Source organism: Lissotriton vulgaris, chromosome 3_1 (genome assembly GCF_964263255.1).
Source record: "Lissotriton vulgaris chromosome 3_1, aLisVul1.2, whole genome shotgun sequence".
In the NCBI taxonomy this organism is placed as follows: Eukaryota; Metazoa; Chordata; class Amphibia; order Caudata; family Salamandridae; genus Lissotriton; species Lissotriton vulgaris.
The window spans coordinates 499,246,140-499,267,319 of NC_141689.1; the positions used below are offsets into that span (position 1 = coordinate 499,246,140).

A 21,180-nucleotide genomic window follows, 5' to 3' on the forward strand; every position below is an offset into this window, starting at 1 on the left:
AGACTTAAATAAAATCATGTTTACAAGCAGGGTAAACTGCCTGTGATGGAGACCAAAGGATGTAGCAGGGGACTGTATAGTGATCAACTTTAGGGCTACACGGGCTGTCCAATACAGTCTAGATTGGGGTTATCAGATGGAGGCTGGGGGCATTACTTCTCTACCCCTGGAATATTTCTTCTCTCCAAGGCTTATGTCGCGCAATGAGGGAGGATTGGCCAATGATTGGGGATCGAGAAATCAGAGCTGGCCCATGCCTCAAATAGTCCTGGTCCATCCCAAATTACTTATATACAACCTCCCTGTCGCCAAAAGATTCAGCCCACTAGACTCGGTAGACCATCAGGCCTTCCCACAAAGGTCCCAGTGATAATCACGAGTCTGGAAAAAGACTAGTGTATCTGGACAGGCCAGCGCAAAAGGGTGGTTATGGAAAGCAGATGAGATAAGGAATTGGTCCCTGTGGGTAGCACAACAGATTCCACTCCTACTTTACTTTGCAATCCAAACCTGGCTAATGAATGCAGTACCAGGGGAAGGTTGGGGCCCAAAGACTTACACCATGCCCAATTAAGGGCAAGGTCTTAGGTTCCTTTAGTCAACGAAGCAGGACAATCAAGCATGCGGATATTATCCTGGAACATGGCAGGACTCACCTCGAAACTGGATTTTCCAGATGGGGGGCCTTCATAGACCAGCATGAGTTATGTACGTTCCAGGAAACATGGGCCAGGGTAGATGCACATAGAGAGGGCCACACGTAGTATAGTATCTCAGCAGTCCAGGGAGCTAGGAGGAGACCTTCTGGGGGGCCTGTGCACCAGGGTTGGCGTGCACCTTGGTTGCAGGGCCAAACAGATAGAGACTTCCTTATCTGATATTTTATGTGTCTTTCTGCCCTTCTCTACCTCAACTAGGATTGCTTTAATTAATGTAGATTCACGGCCGGTTTGCCACGGGCAAGTTTCCCCCACTCTTGACCACTTGACCTCCTTTCTCCCAAATATACCGGAGAATTATTGGGTCATTATAGGCGGGGATTTTAACTGTCAATTTGAGCCCCTGAATGGCTTGTCCACAAGCATTACAAGTGAGGAGGATTCGGTTTGGGCAATTCCAAATCCTAATATTCCACCAACATGGACATGGACTCCCCTGGTCCTACAAATGAATGCCTTTGTATTGAGCCACTCACTGAGGGACTGTAATAGTCGATCGGTATCTGATAGCCCCCGGAACTTTATCTTTAACAGACTCGGGCAGGCATCGATCTTAGATTATATCCTGGCAGACGCTAGATCATGGCACAGGGTCCTCGACTTTAAGGTTACTTCTCGTTACAAGAGTGACCATAATGCTCTGGTTTTAGAAGTATTCTCGCCGCTAGATCAAGGTAATCATAGGACAGCTTCAAAAGCTAATTCTGGCCTAGTATTGGCCAACAGAGGGAGAAATGTACGCTGGGGGGAACTTGCACAATCACAGGAGAAAGTGACCTCCCTATACCAACAAATCATTCCCTTTCTCGATGCTGCATCCCAACTTTGTGACTGGGGTGTTCTGGAGTGCAAAAGAACGATGGATTTAGGCCCAGATCTCTGAACTGGGGTGAATGTATGACATTGTTCTGCGTTCTGTCCATCAACTGTTCTTTTTGCATTTGCCACCCCGAGTGGGATGGGTATGCTCAGACCGGAGTCCCATGCTTTCCACACCACTGGAGTCAAGCTATCCTGGCTGAAGACGGCTGATAGCCAGAAACCGGTCCTAGGATGCTTGATTCCGGTCCAGGAAAGACATGGCTTGGCAGTTCGGGCTGGACTGTTCCCATGAGGCACAGGGTCAAGGCTGATTTGCATATGGCCATGTCTGAACTGGGGTGGTGTGGAGTGCAAAAAACGATGGATTTAGGCCCAGATATCTGTACTGGGGTGAATGTATGACCTTGTTCTGCATTCTATCCATCAACTGTTGTTTTTGCATTTGTGACTATCAGCACTTCAACATCCCAAACCAGAATTGCAAATAACCATCAGGATGTCCTGGAACCTTTTTTCTTTAATAGCAAAAGGTCTAGGTTGAATTCTAAACCAAGGCATTCATGGTTTAATAAACGCTGCAAGGTACCAAATCAAGCTCGGTTAGTCTCAAATAGTTCCAATGATAGGCTACAAATTACGGGAGCCATGGAATATTATAAAATTACTGTAGCTAATGCCAAAAGTAACTGGGAAAGTGAAAAATGGGATGCTATTAAAACCGTGCTAGACAATCAGGACATGACAGTTTTTTGGAATTTAATTGATACAGGCAAATGTAAACTGGCCATTGCGCCAAATCCAGGGGAAGAAGTTTGGAGAGCCCAATTTAAATCGTTATATACTAGGACAACTGAGGAAGTCAGTCAGGTGGAAACAAACCCTACCTATTCAGAGTTGCCAAATCAAGATGTGCCACTCTGCTCATTGAAGGAGATCACAGGAGCACTGGGCAAGTTATTACCAGCTAAAGCGCCAGGGCTCGATAAAATGCTTGGCAACCTTTTTCGCTCAGAGCCCGCAGTATGGGCACCCTACTTGTGGTCCCTTTTTAATGCCGTTTTGCAGGGCATGGCACTGCCCTCTACTTGGGCAGCGGCAGAAATCATACCAATTTGTAAAAAGGGTTCACCGCTCAATCCAGCCAACTATCGCCCCATAAGTCTTTTAGACGTTAGCCGAAAAATATTTGCACACGTACTTCTGGGGCGTTTACAATCTTGGATAGAAGAGAATAACGTATTAACACCTCTACAAGCAGGGTTTAGGGCCAAGATATCTACTATTGATCATTTATATTACAACTCATCCTCAGGAAAACTGTGGTCTTAGAGGGTGGCAGCCTCTACCTCTCATTTGTGGATCTTAAATCCACTTTTGATCTAGTCCAGAGGGATCAACTGTGGCGTATACTGCTGACCCTGGGAGGTCCAGAGTATCTCTGCTACCAGTTGAAACGCCTTCACCAAGATAATTATGCACGAATAACATATGGCAAAAATTGTGAACTTTCTTCCCCCTTCCCCGAAGAGAAAGGGGCGCGCCAAGGATGTGTCCTGGCCCGACACTCTTTTCTCTTTTTATAAACGGCCTAATAGAATCCTTGCCCGCTGGAAAAGATATTGATGCACCTAGGTTAGCGAACCGCAAAATTCCTGCACTTATGTTTGCGGATGATGCGCTTTTACTTTCCAAATCTCCTATGGGCATGCAAAGGGTTCTTTTTTTTATTTTATTTTTTTATTTAAAAACTTTTATTGTACAGTTCAATAAATTTACAAGCACGGGCCAACAACCGCAGGGGCCGGCCGCAACACAAGAATAAGACCCACTACATTATCAAATGACACAGCTCTTCAGCCGACAACCCTGAGGTCCGGCGGCGAATCAGGATAAACATTGTATTGAGCTCACAACACGTTAAAGGATAAGACGAAGGTTTCATTTTATGTTTAACCCCACCAACCTAAAAAGCAAGGAAAAAGAAACAGGCATATCTGGTACCATACATTCAAACACTATGATAAAGTGAGCAGGTACAAAAATAGGATAATCACAGATCAATTCAAAGGGAACGACCGAGGCGCCTGCGCTAGCACAAAACAGGATGTACGACAAAGCAATCTATAACCCAACACAGTCGCCCGCACACAGACCCCGCCCACCCATTGATGCCAGGATAGAAAAAGAAGTACAGTTACCAGATATCGGGGTACATACAAAATCAGGATAATACCCCAACGTTATGAAAGGAGAGCGAAAGGAAAGCATGAGATAAAGAAACCATAAAAACTAAACTAACTAACAAAACTATAGGCCCATCCCCCCACCCTGCACCCCTGCATGTGGCTTTCGCCTAACCCCAACTAGCAGCGTGCCTGTCGCCCCGACTAACTAACTACAAAAAGTAAAAGAAGAATGGAGGAGGAGAATGTCATACAGACTCCCGGTCACCTTTTCCTCCCGCCTGAAACGAACAACCCCTGTCCTAAGACCACAGAGTGCTCAAAAATATTATAGACAGAGCCAGACAGGGGAGACCTTGAACACCGCCCAACCTCTTGCAAGCATTACGTTAGCGAATCCCTTGTCCTTTAAAGCCCCGAAATCAGACCCAGACCAGCAGTCTCATCCTTGACCCCTCCGATCTTTCATGCGGACTCTGTCCGGTAACACCATCACCGCCCCAGGAGAGTCAAAGTTCGTAGGCAGTTCAATTAAGATTAATATGAGACCAGTCGAACACATTGAGTCTCTGCAAGCATCCGCCACCGGTAAGATCTCCCTCACCGACATGCAGTCCAGATATCCTTTCCTCCGTAGATGTAAAAGAACCACAAGGGCGGGAAGGGACGGTAGTGACTTTCGGTTTTTGCTAGTCGTAGTCTCAAGGAGTGAAGAACCAGGTAGCTCCACAATAAGCGGCTGCGATAGTGAATGCAGAGATACCCCCAGAGAAACAATTCCGCAAGTATTCTGCAAACAGGTCAATGGCGTCAACACTTTATCGCACACGGGGTCTCCATCCTCCTTTACTACCGGCATCGTGGGAGAATCAGTTTGTTGAAAGTCATGCAATAGAACAGAGCCCAGACTCGGTCGCCCAGTTTCGATGTCACCAGCGATCATTTTATGGACAAGGGTCTCCAGATGCAATTGAAGTGCCCCGATGGTGGCCATTACGGTCTTCTAGGACGGCTCACAGTTCGTCCGATCCGCCTCCACTCGCTCGGTTCCAAGCATGGGCGGGTTCCTCAGAGAGCCTCTTGCCTCTTCTTCGGGAGAAGAGGCAAGAGCGGAGCGGACGGCAACGGAGGGTGCATTATCGGTCAGCAGTACGCCACCGCAAGCGAGGGCCCCGGCCCTGCAGACCCTGGAGGTGGCGACTGGGTCGCCGGGTACGGCGACGGGGACGGGGAACCAACCCCCCCCCTCCCCCCAACTCCCACCCAGCCGATTCCTATCACTACTCCTTCAGTATAAAACAGACCAGACGCTCGCCACCAAAAACAGGCCAGGATAACCTCCAATGCAAGAGACCGGACCCTGTCTGAGTCCCATGGCCGATGTTATTCAACTGCAACCCGGCTGGGCAAGTACTCGAGGCCCCGGCTCAGAAGCTGGGTTAGGCCGAGATCTTAAACATGACACAACTCAGTCAATCTGGGCGATCAATTTCTCGGGACCGCACCGTTAGATTCAGCAACAGTTCATCCACTCGGGGGTCGGGCGTAAAATCAGGATATCTGGCAGGATCATCAAGCAGCAGACGGAGGTCGGCGGAGCCGGGAGCCTATGCGGCCATCTTGGCTGCTGCATAGGTCCTCCTACATGCAAAGGGTTCTTGATGTACTTAACACTTTTTGTAAAAGCTGGGGATTGAAGATCAATTTACAAAAAAACAAGTATATGGTTTTCAATGCAAACACTACAAACTGCTCAAATCTAAGATTAGATGGAAGAGACCGAGAGAGGGTGTATATTTTTGAATATTTAGGGATTACACTAACTGAACAAATTGAGTGGGGTACACAAATAAAGAAAGCTAGTCTAAAACTAACCCAGTCTACAAGAGGTATTATAAAGGTATACAAGAGCAGCACGCACAAAGTGATAGGCCCTCTAGCAGAAATTTTCAAGACACAGGCAAGGGTGCGGCCTTGTATGGGATAGAATTATGGGGCCACTGTTCATCTACCGCTTTATCACTGACCCAGAATTAATTTCTCAGGCCTCACCTTATAGCCAACGTAGAAATTATGTATTCTATGCATATTGAACAATTTCCTGCCACAGAATACTGAGCAGGCTTTGGGGAGCTTACTCAAGAATGAAGTTATGAATGTATATTTCTAGTGATTAAAAAAAATATATATATATATATATATATTTTCCAGGAATAATCCGGTGTAGCGCAGAGCTCTCAGCCAGCTGCCAAAAACGGACTCGAACCCAAAATTCAGTGCAAAGATGATTTATTCAGCCAGTGGTATTCCCCTAGTCATCACGACGCGTTTCGCGCTTCACAGAGCGCTTGATCACATGACATATATATATTACTGGTTCTCATTACGCCAGGTCGTGCACTCCAGCACGGGTGCGTGTTGCGAGGGGCGTGCCTCGCTAATATCACGGCTCCTTTTCTTTTGTTGAACTTTAAATACCCTCCACGTGATACATTGTAATTGCGATAGAAACAGGGCTACCTCACAACCATCTACGCCATATTGGAATGGTTAATTACAACAATGTAACATTATTTATAACACATTACGCCCTGGATATTTAAAATTCAAAAAAATGGCGCGCCAGTGTACCACTGACAAAGGCAGGAGCCGAAACGCGTCTGGTGCTCGAAGGGTCGAAATAAAAAACGCTGATCCTACTCCCGTGAGTGCTGATTTCTTTGCTTAAGACAAAAGAAAAGGAGCCGTGATATATATATATATATATACACATATATATCCAGCAACACAAAGCAACAAGAAATTGCTGGCGCACTCCCCTCCAGACAAAAAACGCTACCACTCCATTTCCAGTTTGCAAAAGTAAACGGGTTTATTTCTCCATAGTCATACGCATGGTAACACGAGCTGGATGTAAAACCCAACGCGTTTCGACGAAGGACTCGTCTTGATCACCCGTGATCAAGACGAGTCCTTCGTCGAAACGCGTTGGGTTTTACATCCAGCTCGTGTTACCATGCGTATGACTATGGAGAAATAAACCCGTTTTCTTTTGCAAACTGGAAATGGAGTGGTAGCGTTTTTTGTCTGGAGGGGAGTGCGCCAGCAATTTCTTGTTGCTTTGTGTTGCTGGATACACAGAAAGGGTGACCTTCGACCCTTGGGCGCACCGCTGTCCTGGTGTCCCGGCTACTTCGAAGGAAGTGTGGAACCGTATACACATATATATACACATATATAGTCTTTTACATGACGTGCTTATATTTCGCTATAATGTATAGTTTTGTTTTATGTGCTTTTATGACCTGTATAGCCAAAATAAAAAAAATTTGACTGACTGACTGATATTCACCCTTCCTGATTTACATGGATTGTAGGAATCTGGTTCTGTATATACTTTAACAAAGTAAGGTATAGTGTGCACAAAGTCCAGGGAGTCCCTAGAGGTAAAGCAGAGGCTAAATTAGGTAAGTACACACAGCTCTCTTTGTGGTAGTGTAGGCTTATCCAGAGGGTGTATTGTATGAGTTTCTTATCGTCAGTAACGATGTTTCTGGTAGAGACTTTGTCTAGCCTCAGATTCCTTAACTTAGAATATCCCCAGGCGTGAGACTGGATACGGAAAGTTTTTGCAGCTGCACCTCTGCGCGCCGGGGGATGGCGCCACACGACCCCGCCCTGATGTTGTCCTCGTACGTGACGTCAGTGGGGTCATATAAGTCCCTCCCGGGGCGCTGACGTCAGTCTTCTTCGGAGAAACTTTTCTGCTGCACAATGCGGAGCCACCAACTAAAAACTGTGAAAGTATGGAAACAGTGTGCGAGGAATGAAAATTCCATGAATAATAAAGGAGGCTGGTGGAAGGCACCATCTCAAAGACATAATAGACACCACCTACACATATAAGTGGAGGCTGCGAGAAAGAGCACCGCAGGCCAAACAGAGGCCCCTTCCCGAGTGCAACAAGGAAAGAACACAACAGACAGAAAGACGGATAGTGCCATGTGGAACTGAGCTGTTGACTAAGAACGGAACACAGAAAGAACAAAAGTCCACTATAGAAAAGAAAGAGAAGACTGGCATTTCCCCTCCAAAAACAGAGGTAGGAAAACAAAGCACAATCGACCCTCAGAGAGGATGACCACGAGGGGACCAGGACCCCGAGGCAGTAGAGCAGACTGAAGAGACTGGAAATGAAAACGAACCTTTCTGTGAATCAAAGACACCATGTAACAGAAAACAAGTCCATCAGCAGAGGTTGACTGTATATGGAAGCACCAATTGGAGTACAACAACCTGAACCCTCTGAAGATATAACCCAATGGCAACTGAAGAGGCCAGCGGAGAACACTACCAGATAAGGTCCTCGCAGAACAGGGAGGCTGGGTGGGTGTTAGGGCATCTGCGGCTAGACAACGTCTCTACCAAATACATTGTTACCGAAGGTAAGTAGCTCGTACATCTGATAGAGACATCTAGCCGCAGATTCCTTAACTTAGAATAGATCCCACAGCCATACCCCAAAAGGGAGGCGGGTCTGCTGAGGAACAACTGAAAAACACCAAGGTTACGGATAAAAGGGGGAAAACTGGGGCAAAACAGTCCGCCAGCAACCCCAGCAGCTCGAAGAGCAGAAGTCCCAGGATAGAAGATATCTTACAACATGCCAGAATGACGCCACACCGTACCAGTATAAAAATGAAAGGTAGAATGGTATGATCCCAGAAGAGAGAGAGAGAGAGAGAGAGAGAGCGAGAGAGAGAAAAAGACCACTGGGGATATTCGAATTTAAGGAATCTTTGGCTAGATATGGATTTTTTTTATTCACTGAATCAAGGCTGATGCACACACTCAGAGACTGAATCCAGGCCAATTGGGTAAGTATAAAAAAAGGTATACTTGTATTTTATTTCTAGAACCAAGTTGGATTAGGTACAGGTAGGTAAAATATACTTGGAATGTAGGATTTCACAATGAAATGCAGTTCTGATTACATTTTGCAATAGTTACAGGTTGTTATTGATTCATAAAGCAGTTTGCATTAAACATTTACTTTTAGAATACTTTTTAGTTACTTTTAGATTATTTTGAGTACTGGGGCTGGTATGCCTAGATTCCACACCTTAGGATCTCACAATACAAGGTAAGTAAGACTTTTTATAGTTTGCAATTTAATTATCTTTTCTCCATACAAACCTCAGTTAAACACTTAGAACATTTTAGGCCCACAATCTCATAATATGGGTTCCTATGAGAGAAAAAGTCTTAGCGGTTTTCAGGTAAATGCACGACTTACAAGTGAATTTTGGGGGTTAGGACCAAGGCTACCCATGGTCTAGATGGGCACTCGAGTTGCACCACCAGTGGCACTGGGGCAGCCAGGTGCAGAGTGCAGGGACCCATCGTTAGCTATTGGGGCTAAGGGAGCCTTCGGTTAGGGTCTGCTTATGGGCAGCCCACTCGGGTGTGGGAGCAAAGCTCCTGGGGTTAAGGTCTGCACTGCAGAGGCCAACGACCAGCTCAGGAGCTGCATCATCAACAGCACTGGGGCAGCCGGGTGCTAAAAAGACATCGAGGAACCTGTGCTTTTCTATGGAGACCTTCGGTTCGCTGAAGTTACTGCAGGCTCGAGCAGGGAGACTTCCTGAAGGCGACAAACAGCTCTAGAGGTAAGTTGGGATTTTGGGGGATGCCTGGACACCGTCGGTTGGGCCACCCAAGGCTGATGCAGGGGTGTCTTCTGGCGTTGGGTTTTCTTACCATCTCTGGTCACGTTCGGGGGGGGGAAGGGGGGGGGGGGGGGGGGGGAGTTCCTTCAGGTTGAGGCTGCAGGCATCTTCTTGAAACTTGAGGGAGGTAAGGAATTACCAGATCCTAAGTCAGGATCACTGGGGAGACATCCCCGTGGTGTTGGGCCACTCAAACTGGGACTGTGGGTGTTGGGTGCAGAATCTCAGACTCACATGAATCCGGATTCTTGCCTTGGAGTCTTTCTTGAGCAAATCCGGTGCTCACGGGACACAGAGTCTAAGGTGAGTGCAGGGCGGGTCCTCCGGGCTCGGGGGGGGGGGGGCGGGGGGGGGGAGGGGGCTGCTGAACATGCATGTTTCTTCGTTGTAAGCAGGTCGAGTCGGGACAAGCCGGTAGGGCTGGGGCCAAAGCAGTAGGTGTCCTCTCCTTCATGGATCTGCATGGTTCTTTTTTCTTCCTCGAATCTGAGGAGGCAAGGTTCAGGGTTGCCCCTAAATACTAGATGTTGGGGTGTTTGAGGGGATTACTAGTCTGGACCAATGGGCCCCTGAGCAGACGCGCGCAGATTCAATGTAACTGCAGATGTTGTATTGCACTTGACCTGTTTTTATTGCTTAACTTTTTAACATGAAACTTTGGGTAATCTTGTAATGCTCCTTGGTACTTTGCTGCTGCATTGCTTACTTTGTCTCGAGCCTCTCGCTCCCTCTTACCTCTCAGGGGGGCTTGTCTCCCTTTCCAGTGCCTTCCTAGCTTCGTCAGAGCCCCGTTCCACAGCGGATTTTCCAGTTTGTTGTGGAGCATGTGGGCGTACATCCAGGCACATTTCCGGTCGTTAGGGGGCGGAGACAGGGGAGTTTAGCGCTCTAGTCCCTTAGACCATTTAATAGGCATTGCCGGCTCGGCGAGCAGCGGACGCGCCAAAACCAAGCCGGTCTGCGCCAAGTCCGTGCCCCGTGCCGGAGATGCTGCCCTGTCCATTCCTGGCCAGCCAAGACAGATACATCATTCAAGAAAGGCACTGCTAGACCTATGGTCAGAATGGGCCCCTTGTGATCATTTTCTGGACCCAGAGTTTTTAAGCTACAAAGCGGCAGTTGTCTTGCCCAGGATGTAATGTTTCTTTTAAGCAGGTCGATAACATTCTTCCTGATAAAAATGTAATCAGACTGCCTTCTACAGAACAGAGTGCGCAGGGCTATTTCATTAATGCAAGATCCCTGATAAAAATAAGGTTGCTTTTAGAGGCATTGTCTCAGCAAGGAAGCCTACCTGGGTATTCATAACTGAAACCTGGGCTACGGACACCCCTGGCCCTGACCTTGTAGACGCTATCCCGAATGGGTACACTCTTGCTAAGATGGACAGGCTGGGGCGGCGGGGGTGTGGGCATTCCTTATAAAGAACCCTTGATCTGCTGCACTCATGCTTTGTCCGCTCCTCCTGATCTCTGCCAGGCCTTTTATTTTTCAATCAACCTCCAACCCACAGAAAGCTTCTCGGGCATCCTATGCCCGAGAGGCAACCGGTCTCTAGGGTTTCCTTTAGCCAGGAATTTAGCCGGCTGTTAGAACCCTACTGTGAAAGATCTAGTCTCACGCTCTTGGGGGATTTTAACTTTCATCTAGACAATACCCAATGCAAAGATTCTCAATGCCTTTTGGAAACCTTGAGTGGCTGGGGTTTCTCTCAATTAGTCAGAAAGCCCACCCATATAGCAGACCATATCCTGGACGGTGTCTTTTCTAATGAACCTCGTATAAGGGTGGGGGAACCTATCCCAATAGCTTGGTCTGACCACTTTGCCATCCCTTTTGATCTACACTTCATGGCATCAGCAATGGCTCTATCAGGCAGCAGGATCTCAGAAGAAAGAAGGAACTTTAGCCTCATCAACAAGGAGTCACTTTCTGATCTCCTTAATAACTTTGAGCTCTCTAAGTTACACAATGTGAATCTGGCAGCTGCGGAGCTTTCACAATATCTTTCGATAGCAATGGGCACCCTTGCACCTCTCAGTAAACACTATGTAGCTAGGAAAAAACCCTCTGCTCCATGGTTTACGGGGAGACTCAGAAAGCGGAGACAGGGCCGTCGCAAAGAGGAGAGGCTCTGACACACAGACCTAGAACCGGGAAGTAGGGAATTGCATTAACAGGGTCTACAAATTTATAAAACCGCAATCATGGAGGAGAAGAGACTATACTTTTCCAAGACCACTGAATATATGAAATCTTCTAGGGATCTTTTCAAGGTAATAAATCCCTCACCTCTCCTCATGTTTCTGACCCCTTAGAATTCTCCCAGGAGCATTGTGAAAACATTTCTAAATTTTTCCATACATATATCTCAGATATTTATTCCCTGCTCGAAGTATCCAATTCCATCGAGGGGGCGTCTGCTCGACCCTCCCCCCTTTTTATTGAGACCTCACTCAGGGAGGAGTCTCCTAGCCTCCTTTCTTTCCCTTGCTTGTCCTCTAAGGTGATTGATTGGCTCCTAGAAAGGTCAAATACGGCTCCCCACTGGATCCTTGTCCCCTCAAGGTGCTAAAAATTGGCCGTGAAGTCTTCGTTCCCCTTATTACCGATGTCCTGAATGTTGCCATTCGAGGGGGGCAATATCCCACTCAGTGAAAGACGGCGGTAGTGAAGCCACTTTTAAAGAAACCTTCTAACCTTCTTTGGACCCTGATGAACTGAAGAACTATTGGCCAATCTCTTTGTTCCCTGTTCCAGCTAAGATCCTGGAAACTCACTTGAACTTTCATCTCAGCACCTGCCTAAAGGATCACTACCTACTTCATGGTTCTCAACATGAATTTAGAAGCCACCATTGCACAGAACCAGCACTCACGGCTGTTTTCAACAACATTTGGACTCAAGTGAACACAGGGCATACCACTCTCCTTGTTCTACTTGACCTCACCGCAGCCCCTGATACCCTGTCTCTTCACAGGCTGATTGATCACCTTAGAGAGATAGGCATCGGGGGCTCGGCCTTGGGGCTTCTTGCGTGCTTTCTTAGTGAGCGGGCACAGATGGTGAAGCTTGGTCAGTTCTACTCAGCCCCAAACCCTTGTTGTGAGGGGTTCCTCAGGGCTCCTCCCTGAGCCCTACTCTTTTTAATATCTATGTCGCTCCTCTTGCTAAGGTTGTGAGATCCTTTCGGCTGGAGGTGCTGTCCTATGCGGACGACACCCAAATAATGGTGTCTATTATGCATAGTATAATTGATTCAGCCCTTAATTTCAGGAACTGAATGCAGGCAGTTTCCTCCTGGATGGTGGAAGATTTTCTTAAATTAAACGGTGAGAAGACGGAGGTCTTTATTTTTGGGAGCAAACAGGAGATCTGGTCCATCGACTGGTGGCAGATGAGCTTGGTGGCTGTCCCTGCCCGGTTGTCCATGGGAAAAACCTTAAGGTTATCGTGGACAATTCATTGTCACCAAGCCTTCAGGTTAGCAGGACAGTCTCTACCTGTTTTGGGATCAATAGGATCCTCAGAAAAATCTCCCATATTCTTTCCTTCGAAGCACATAAACAGGCCGTTATTGCTCTGGTAACGTCCAGATTGGACTATTGTAATGCCTTTTATTTGGGGAATTAACAAGGGGCTAGTGCGACGACTGCAGATGGTGCAGAATGCTGCAGCTAGGCTGGTGATGAATCTACCAAAGTTTCATGCTGTCACGGCGTCCATCAAGTTGCTACACTGGTTGCCCATGGATCGTAGTATCCTTTTTAAAGACTATGTTCTTGATTCACGTTGCCTATTACGGCTCAGGCCCTGAGGCGATCAAAGATTGTCCATCACTATGTTCCCAATAGGCGGCTCTGGTCTGCAGATAAGAATCTGCTTACTGTTCCGTGATTTAAGGAGGTCAAATGGGGAGGTAGAGCTTTTTCCACTGTTGCTGCTAAGCTATGGAACTCCCTCCCGGAAGATCTCTCAGGCCAGGCGTCTCTCTCTTTTTCGTAAAGCTTTAAGGACCAGGCTCTTTTCACAGCCCTTGGTATAAGCATGTCTTTCTGTCTGCACCCTTATACTCCGCTTACAGCGCCTTGATGCTCTTGGGCTAAGTTCACGGTCTACAAGTCCAATATTCATTCATTCATTCGGGTGAGTACACCCCCTAGGATGTCACCCTACAGTGGGAGGGGGCATGAGCCTCTCCCTGATTGGCTGGGTACCCTCATCTTCAAGATGGGGGGGGCGAGATGTGTGCTTCACCTTGCTTTCCCTAACTGAGGGGTGGGGTTGGCCAAGGTGGACACTCCTCTTGTTCTAGCTTGGTTTTCCCACCGATTCTCCCACCCAAGGTGGGGGCCAGAACTGGTGGGAGCCTGTTGCTGGGGCAGCAAAAGGCAGGGGCAGATTCCAAAGGCGGCAGGCCTTTGAAACTTCCCCTTCTTGGATCCAGTCCATCCTGGGGGAGGAGGCAGGACACCTCTTCCCAGGATGTGCTTTCTTTCTGGACCCAGAGAGTGGAGGCTCTCTACCCAGTGGTCCAGAAACCTGTCTGGTGGTGGTAAATGGCGGGCTGCCATTCAAGAACCACACTAGGGCTGGTCGATTTTCAGGGGCATCTCTAAGATGCCCTTAGAGTGGATTTTACATTACATCCCACACTGGCATCAGTGTGGGTTTAAAGTGCTGAAAAGTGTGCTACCAAACTTCCACGTTTTTAGTAAAATCATTATGGAGGTAGGGAGTTTGTAATGACCAACTCCCAGACCATACACTCTTTATGGCTTTACTACACTTCCAGTGTGCAATAATGGACTTAGATACTGTAGAGACCCAGGGATCAAGCCACTGTGCAGTCACCTGAGGACTAGTGCACCCTGCTAGAGGGGTGACTTACCTAGGCCTTACGCAGTGGGTTGCAGGCTTGGCACACACCATGTACAAAAAACAACAGTTTGAATGAGGGTCCAAGGGCAGGATTAATGACCAACAAATGTAGTCTCTTCACTTTTCTCTGCACCAAAACAAACAACCTGCACTGGCAGTGTGTGGGTGTTAAGGTACAGGGCTCCTAAGGGTGGCACAATAGGTGCTGCAGCCCTTAAAGGCCTTACCTGGTCACAGTACCCTTTGTATCTTTTACCAGGGGCTTACCTGTGGCCAGGGGTGTGCCAATTGGGGGTACAAAGGTACAGCTTTGGGAAAGAACACAGGCCCTGGGAACCTGTTTTGGCAGGGTCCCAGGGTACATCAAGTCAGGTTGCATCAGATGTCAGGCAAAAAGTGGGGGGTAACCGTGCAAAAAGGGACACTTTCCTACAGGGACTGAATAACAAATTTGGTTTTGTTAATGTTAAGTAAGCACCAGGCCAGAGCACCACAAAATCCTAAAAACAAAAACCTAAAAAAAAAAAAATATCAACTTTTACCTACAGGCCACACAGAGTTTTGGCAATTAGAAGCGTGTGGTCTTCAAAACGCACTGTCGACATTTTATGTGGGCCCAATCTAGGTGTATCATTGCCAGGAAAGTCAGTGCATTTACTAGATTGTTAATGTAAAGCATAAACAATGTCGATGCCAACACATACCCCTGGCAGATGCTCGTCTATATTAAAGGGTTCTGTGAGCTTGCCTTTGCTTTCAAATCGATTGCGGGCTGTGTTACAGGCATGCAGAATAAGTAGTACAGACAAGCGGTTGACAGGGGCACCCTTCTGCTTCAAAACTTCCCACAGCTTGGCTCTGGGAATAGAGTTGAACGCTGATCATAGATCAATGAAGACTACATACAAGTGGCCTTTTTGTAGCCTGTCCTGGAAAACTAATACTAGACAAACACAGGATTTGGTCCACTGCACCAATCCTATTTCTAAATCCTGCCTCCATAGCTCAAAGAATTGTGATCTCTGAAGCAAAACCATCAATTTGCCTTAAATATGACGGGAAAATAGTTTCCTCGATGTATCAATAAGGCTGACGGCCCTATAATTTTCTGGCTATTCTTTGCGGCCTTTTTTGTACATCGGGACAATCTCAGCGGTCTGCCAAGACCCCAGAATCGCGCCACCTTTCAGAATAGTAAGAAAAAGCAAGTACAAATAGGAAGCCCAAATGAAAGGTTCTGACTGAAACAAATTCACAGGTATGGAATCGGGACCAAGCGCTTTGTGGGGTGGGGTGGGGGGTCACATTTATCACCTCCAGAATATCTTTGAATTGGAAGGTCAGAGTGACTTCACTTACAGAGAGAAAAATAACTTCTACATCTCTAATCGTGCTTGGCTGCATAAATCTTCTGAAAATGGTCCACTCTTGGTCTGTGCTTGGAGATTGTAATCCGCACTATACCCCTGAATGATTTGCTGTCCCCTTCCCTAGCGTGCTTCCCCCTCTCTTCCTCCTTTTTCTGGTCAGGTTATGTCTCAGAGTGAGGATAAAGCTTGAGGGTGTAACCAAGCGCTTTGTAAAAAGCTTTATAATTATCTATAGTCCTGCCCAGTCCTGCACCATTTTTGGAAAAGAGTACATGATGCGCTACGCCAAGTCACAGAGCTCACTGATGTTCACACATGGGAGGTGTATTCTCTGGGCATCTTTAGACTGCCCAAATCTCCCAAGGTGTGCACTTGCTTCACCTCCCTGGAACTTCTTCTTGCCAAAGTACATTCACCCTGCACTGGCACTCCCCGGCGACTCCTCCTTTGACTGCCTGGTATGGTGCGGTCCGCAAGTAGGGCGCGGCGGAGGAAGACGCTTGCCGATATGAGGAGGTCCAGGGTCTCCGTAAGCAACCCATCTCCCCTCACTGGGCCACCATTCTTTAAAAGTGTTTGACACCCCCCGGAAACGATGATATCCCTCTGTAATGGCTCCTATGCTTTTGCTGCCTATTGTACCCCCCTTTATCTTCGCTCATCCATAACGTGCTGCGTCACTCCCTCTCCACTGATGGGCCCTGCCCACACATCCACTGTAACTCTGTCTCAGATGGCTTCGCTGATATGGATCCCGCCGTACCGCTACACCCACCCTCCCTTACCACCCACTACGCAAGATTGTACATTTTCCCTTTCGTTGAGTACTCGACAAAACCTTTTACAGCTACACAAGTGCATGTTGTATATTGCATGGTTCCCACTGTCCTTCCCTGTTGAACCTACATGCTATGCTTCCACTTCTTAACTTTTCCCAAATTAAGTTCATAGTCTATAATCTAAATGTACGTATTCTCAGGATAGTTGAAAATCTTATGTTTTAGGATTTGTTTTCAAATTCAACACATGTCAAATGCTCATAGGCCAAATACTGATTTTATAAATAAAAAAATATATATACATTTTGCTTTCTGAAGGCAATATGCCCTATGTTTAATTTTGTCCAGAATGGTTATAGTGTTGCTGTCATTCCACAGATTGCTGACATTTAAAGGATTAAATGATACGCAGACCTACTCTTATATTTTACTTAGTTTCATATACTTACACATCCACATGTAGTACATAATTTTTACTGTTTTCTGGAACTCTACAGGGATATCTACAGAAAAATCTTGGTAAAAGCAAGGTCCCACTGGAAAGTTCTGTGGTAGAGGAGGCCAATTGTTCTTTCTGCCTGCAAAATAAAACATCAAATATAAAAGGGGTAATCTTTGGCTTTTATTCAATGTGTACACACTTCTACATTCAAAGACCGCTATTAGAAAAGCATGACAAAAATTGAAATAATAGTAATTGCATTATGGTAAACAAAACACTCATTTAAGACAATGGGTACACTACATAATGTGCATCATGGTGCTGTTTGGCAAAACAAATGCTATAATACTGTTCTAAGACTGTGTGGACAGCATGCTACAGATCCATACTGCCCCTCCTGGGACCCAAGCACTTATTTGTCAAATAAATTATTAAGTGACTTATAGAATGGTCAGTACCAACCTAATTGTCTTTGGGGACTTTGTGCAACAGGCTGCTTTAGTAAGGGTAGGACAATTGCTGATCACTAGAGTCTTTACAGACAAGGCTCTTGAGGGTCTTTCTAAAAGAAACAAGGATTTGGAAGTGCCATGTCAGAGTTGTTCTATAGTTTCAGTACCTGAACCAAAAAGGGTGTTTTCCACAAACTTGAAAACGAGTCTATAGAGTAGAGGAAAGTCAGTCCGGGGCGTAACTATACAAGTTTTCACGTATCGCTGTGGCAGAACCTAGAAATGCTTGAACATTCTTTCAATTTAAAACATATCAAGTTTCTCTTTTCATTTATATCAGCCAGTAAATGTAGCAGCAGTCGGACAAGATGGTTTAGTTGCAAAACCACAGGTTCATAGTGTTAACCCAATTCTTCAAATAAATGCTTTATTCAATCACTAGCATCATAAAAGCAATGTGCAACAAACATAGGGAAGCGTTAAAATTATACAATGATTCACATCAAGATAAAACAAGATTAAACTAGATTTTTGAATTGCTAAATTCATAAGTGATTGTATGTAAATATAAGGATACTAGTAAAGGAAATAAGTCCTGGGTGAATTTTAAGAATTATAAAAACAAGGATGTATAAAACAATGGAGGGAGAGGCATTTAAGCACCACCAAGCAGTATTATGTGAAACGTGGGTATATAAAAACTTTACAAGAAACACTCACAAACAAAGAGAATGTATCTCAAAATAGAACACTGTTTTAAAAACACATGCATTCCTCCCAAAGGTTCAAAACTAGTGAACTCTCCAACATATTGCAATTTAAGCTAGGGGAGGAACTGCCATTATTACTTGTCACTCGACATATGAGAGCCCTTCCTTCAAAGCTTTTTGTCTGATAATCCAGGCAGGACTCAAAATCTTAGCCACCCCACAAGTAAAAAGCATACTTGAATCAGTTTTGAGAATGCGCAGGGCACATGTACCCATGGATTCGCAAATTGGTTTGATCTATTTGGACCTGGCGATAGAGTAAGCTGGGAAGGCAAACAAAACATGGGTCACGCTCTCTAGCGGAACTCTGTAACAGGGGCAGCCTTCGTTTTGATGTTTGTGCAGGCGACAATTAGATATTGTTTCATGAACCGGGAGTGTGCCTAACCTGAATTGGGTGTATAGCAGCCTATCGCATGTGACCTAGGTAATATCCAGGTAAGGCTCTAAGGCTCTGGACTGCTTGTGACTAAAAAACGAATCTGTCAATGTCCCCGAATTTGGTTTGCGCAGCTCATTAGAATCAACCCAGTTCCAATAAATATACTTGAGCTCTAACTTGTTGGGTGGGACTTGAGTGTCCCATGTTTCCGAAAGACCCAGATGTGTCAGCGTCTTTCTAACAATAGATATCCACTTGACCCTGTGCCCCACCTCTAAATTAATCACCTCAGTCAGGGCAGCAGCATAATTTGCTATCTCAGATGTGCGCATTACGCGTGCCCAAAAAAGCAATGGGCACAACTTAGCAATATCCCTGAGTGGCCGTCTACCCTTGTCAAACATTAAGGGGGGTTAGTGGGGTGTTACGAAGGAGCATCACCAGATCCCTCAAGAACTTGTGCTCGGATCTGCAGATATCCTCAATGTTGTCAAAGCCCCATAGCTCCGCCCCGTACAAGGCAGAGCTAACTGCTTTGGCTTCGTAAATTGCAAGAGCTGGAGCAACCGGCCTGCTGTACGAGGACCGGTGTTCTTTACTTAATGCCCCAACTACCCGCATGTGGTTCATGAGCATCTTGGCTAAGTGGGGCTTCCAATGCATTTTGTCAGAAAGCCAAATGGCCAAATAATCAAACAGGCTTACTCTCTCCAAATAAGTGTCATTTAAAATAAAATTATTTTTAAAAGACTTATGAGGATTAAAAACCATACATTTTGTTTTAGTGGCATTCATAACTAAACCCAGAGAGTCACAAAAGAGTTGATATCTGTTTAGCAGTTTTTGCAACCCAGATGGAGTTTTTGACACCAGCAGGGTGTCATCAGCAAACAAGAGGGGTGGGACTATGTCGCCCGCCGGGATTGGTGCGTCGGGCAAGACTTCCTGAAGAAATCTCACCACCCCATTGACATATGAGGAAAACAGGGTAGGGGAAAAAACGCAGCCCTGGCTGACTCCTCTGCTAACTGGTATCTTATCCGTAACCTCCCTTTGGGCCCCTATCGCACCTGGGCATAATTTTCTCTGTGTAAACAAATTAATAAATAAATTAAAAACTAGGGGGGGGGAATACCCAGGTCCCTCAACGTCTGCCACAGTCTCATCCTGGGTACGAGATCGAAAGCAGTTTTCAAATCAATGAATGCAAGGTAAAGGCTACCCTTGCCAATAACAACGACCTTCCAATATATAAGTAATAATCGGAAAACTTGGTTAATCGTTCCTGTGCTGGCCCTAAACCCGGCCTGCTATTGAGAAAGGAAATCCTCCTCTTCAGCCCAGGTCTGTATTCTCTGGAGGAGGACCCTGAGTACCAGCTTTTGCATAGCATTGAATAAACTTATTGGCCTATAGTTTGATGGGTCTTCCCTGTCTGCCTTTTTAAATATTGGGACCACCAACGTGCCTTTCCATGAATCTGGAATTGGGCGTCCGTTAGCTATGGCGCTGATCAAGAGTTGGATACAACGGGATAAGTTTTTAGGATCAGCCAGAAAAAAGGTCACCAGGAGGACCATCCGGTCCGGGGTTTTTTCATGGAACTATTTTTGTTATTGCCATTTCAATTTCGGCGACAGAAAAAAATGGCTCTCTAGTATTCCCTACCAGAGGGATGTCTGGAGTCGCGTAAGTCCTCCAGACATCCGTCAATAAATGCTAATTTATCATCCCCCAGGGCCTAGAGGCCTCTTTTCAGATTCGCTCAGCGTCATGCTGGAAGAAGGGCTTTGCGCAAACTCCTTCACGATAATGGGAGATTTTAACTTTTATTTAGAAGGTGCCTTAGATCTAGATAATAAGAGACTTATGGATCTCACGGGTGGAGGAGGGCTAGACGAAAGGGTGGTTGGGCCGTCACATAGAGCAGGGCATACCGTGGATGGCATTTTTTCTAACCACCCTGGCCTGGAAATAGTGGAAATTCTTCCTCTTTTTTGGTCAGATCATGCAGCCATCATCTTCTCGCTATCGCAGCTGCCTCACAATAAAGCCAATTCCAAGCGAAAGGAAGAGATTTCCATTCGGGCTTGAAAAAATAGATGGGGCGGAGATGGGCAATTTTCTGACCTCGAATAGTCCCAGTCTTCCCGCCAATGTAGATAAGGCAGAGGAGAGTTACTCAAGGTGGATTGAGAGCGCATGTGATAGATTTGCGCAGGTAAAACTTTACACTCCTAGGCGAGCACAGCCCTCTGCCCCTTGGTTTTCTGACTCTCTGCAAAAGCATAAATCAGATTGTAAGAGATTTGACAGGACCTGGAGAAATGGGTATAGCACTAACAATAAACAAAAGTACAAAGAGAGCCTTACCATATATAAGAAACTGATATCTGGGGCTAAAAAAGCCTATTTCTCAGAGCATATACTGAAGGCCACCTCTTCTTCCAGAGAATTATTTGGAACTATTTCTAAACTGACTATTCCCACTAAACCCAGGACACACTGCGTACTGGCACTGTGTGACGCCGTAGCCTCCTTTTTTAGGAATACCCTTTTCCAAGGCCCAAGGGGAGGTGGAGGTCACGGCAAACAACCTCGAATCAAAGAGGTTGCCTTCTGATAGATTGGAGGGTTTTAGTCCTCTACAG

The 21,180-nt window shown here is 46.2% G+C and overlaps 1 protein-coding gene across 1 annotated transcript in view; it reads right to left on the reverse strand.

Moving 5' to 3' along the window:
* Positions 1-21,180, reverse strand: part of SCAMP1 (secretory carrier membrane protein 1) — a 513,038-nt gene that overhangs the window by 222,767 nt on the left and 269,091 nt on the right. Inside the window, exon 5 of the mRNA XM_086960743.1 lies at positions 16,933-17,061. Coding sequence (XP_086816869.1) covers positions 16,933-17,061 — 129 coding nt within the window. The remainder of the gene's footprint in view (positions 1-16,932; positions 17,062-21,180) is intronic.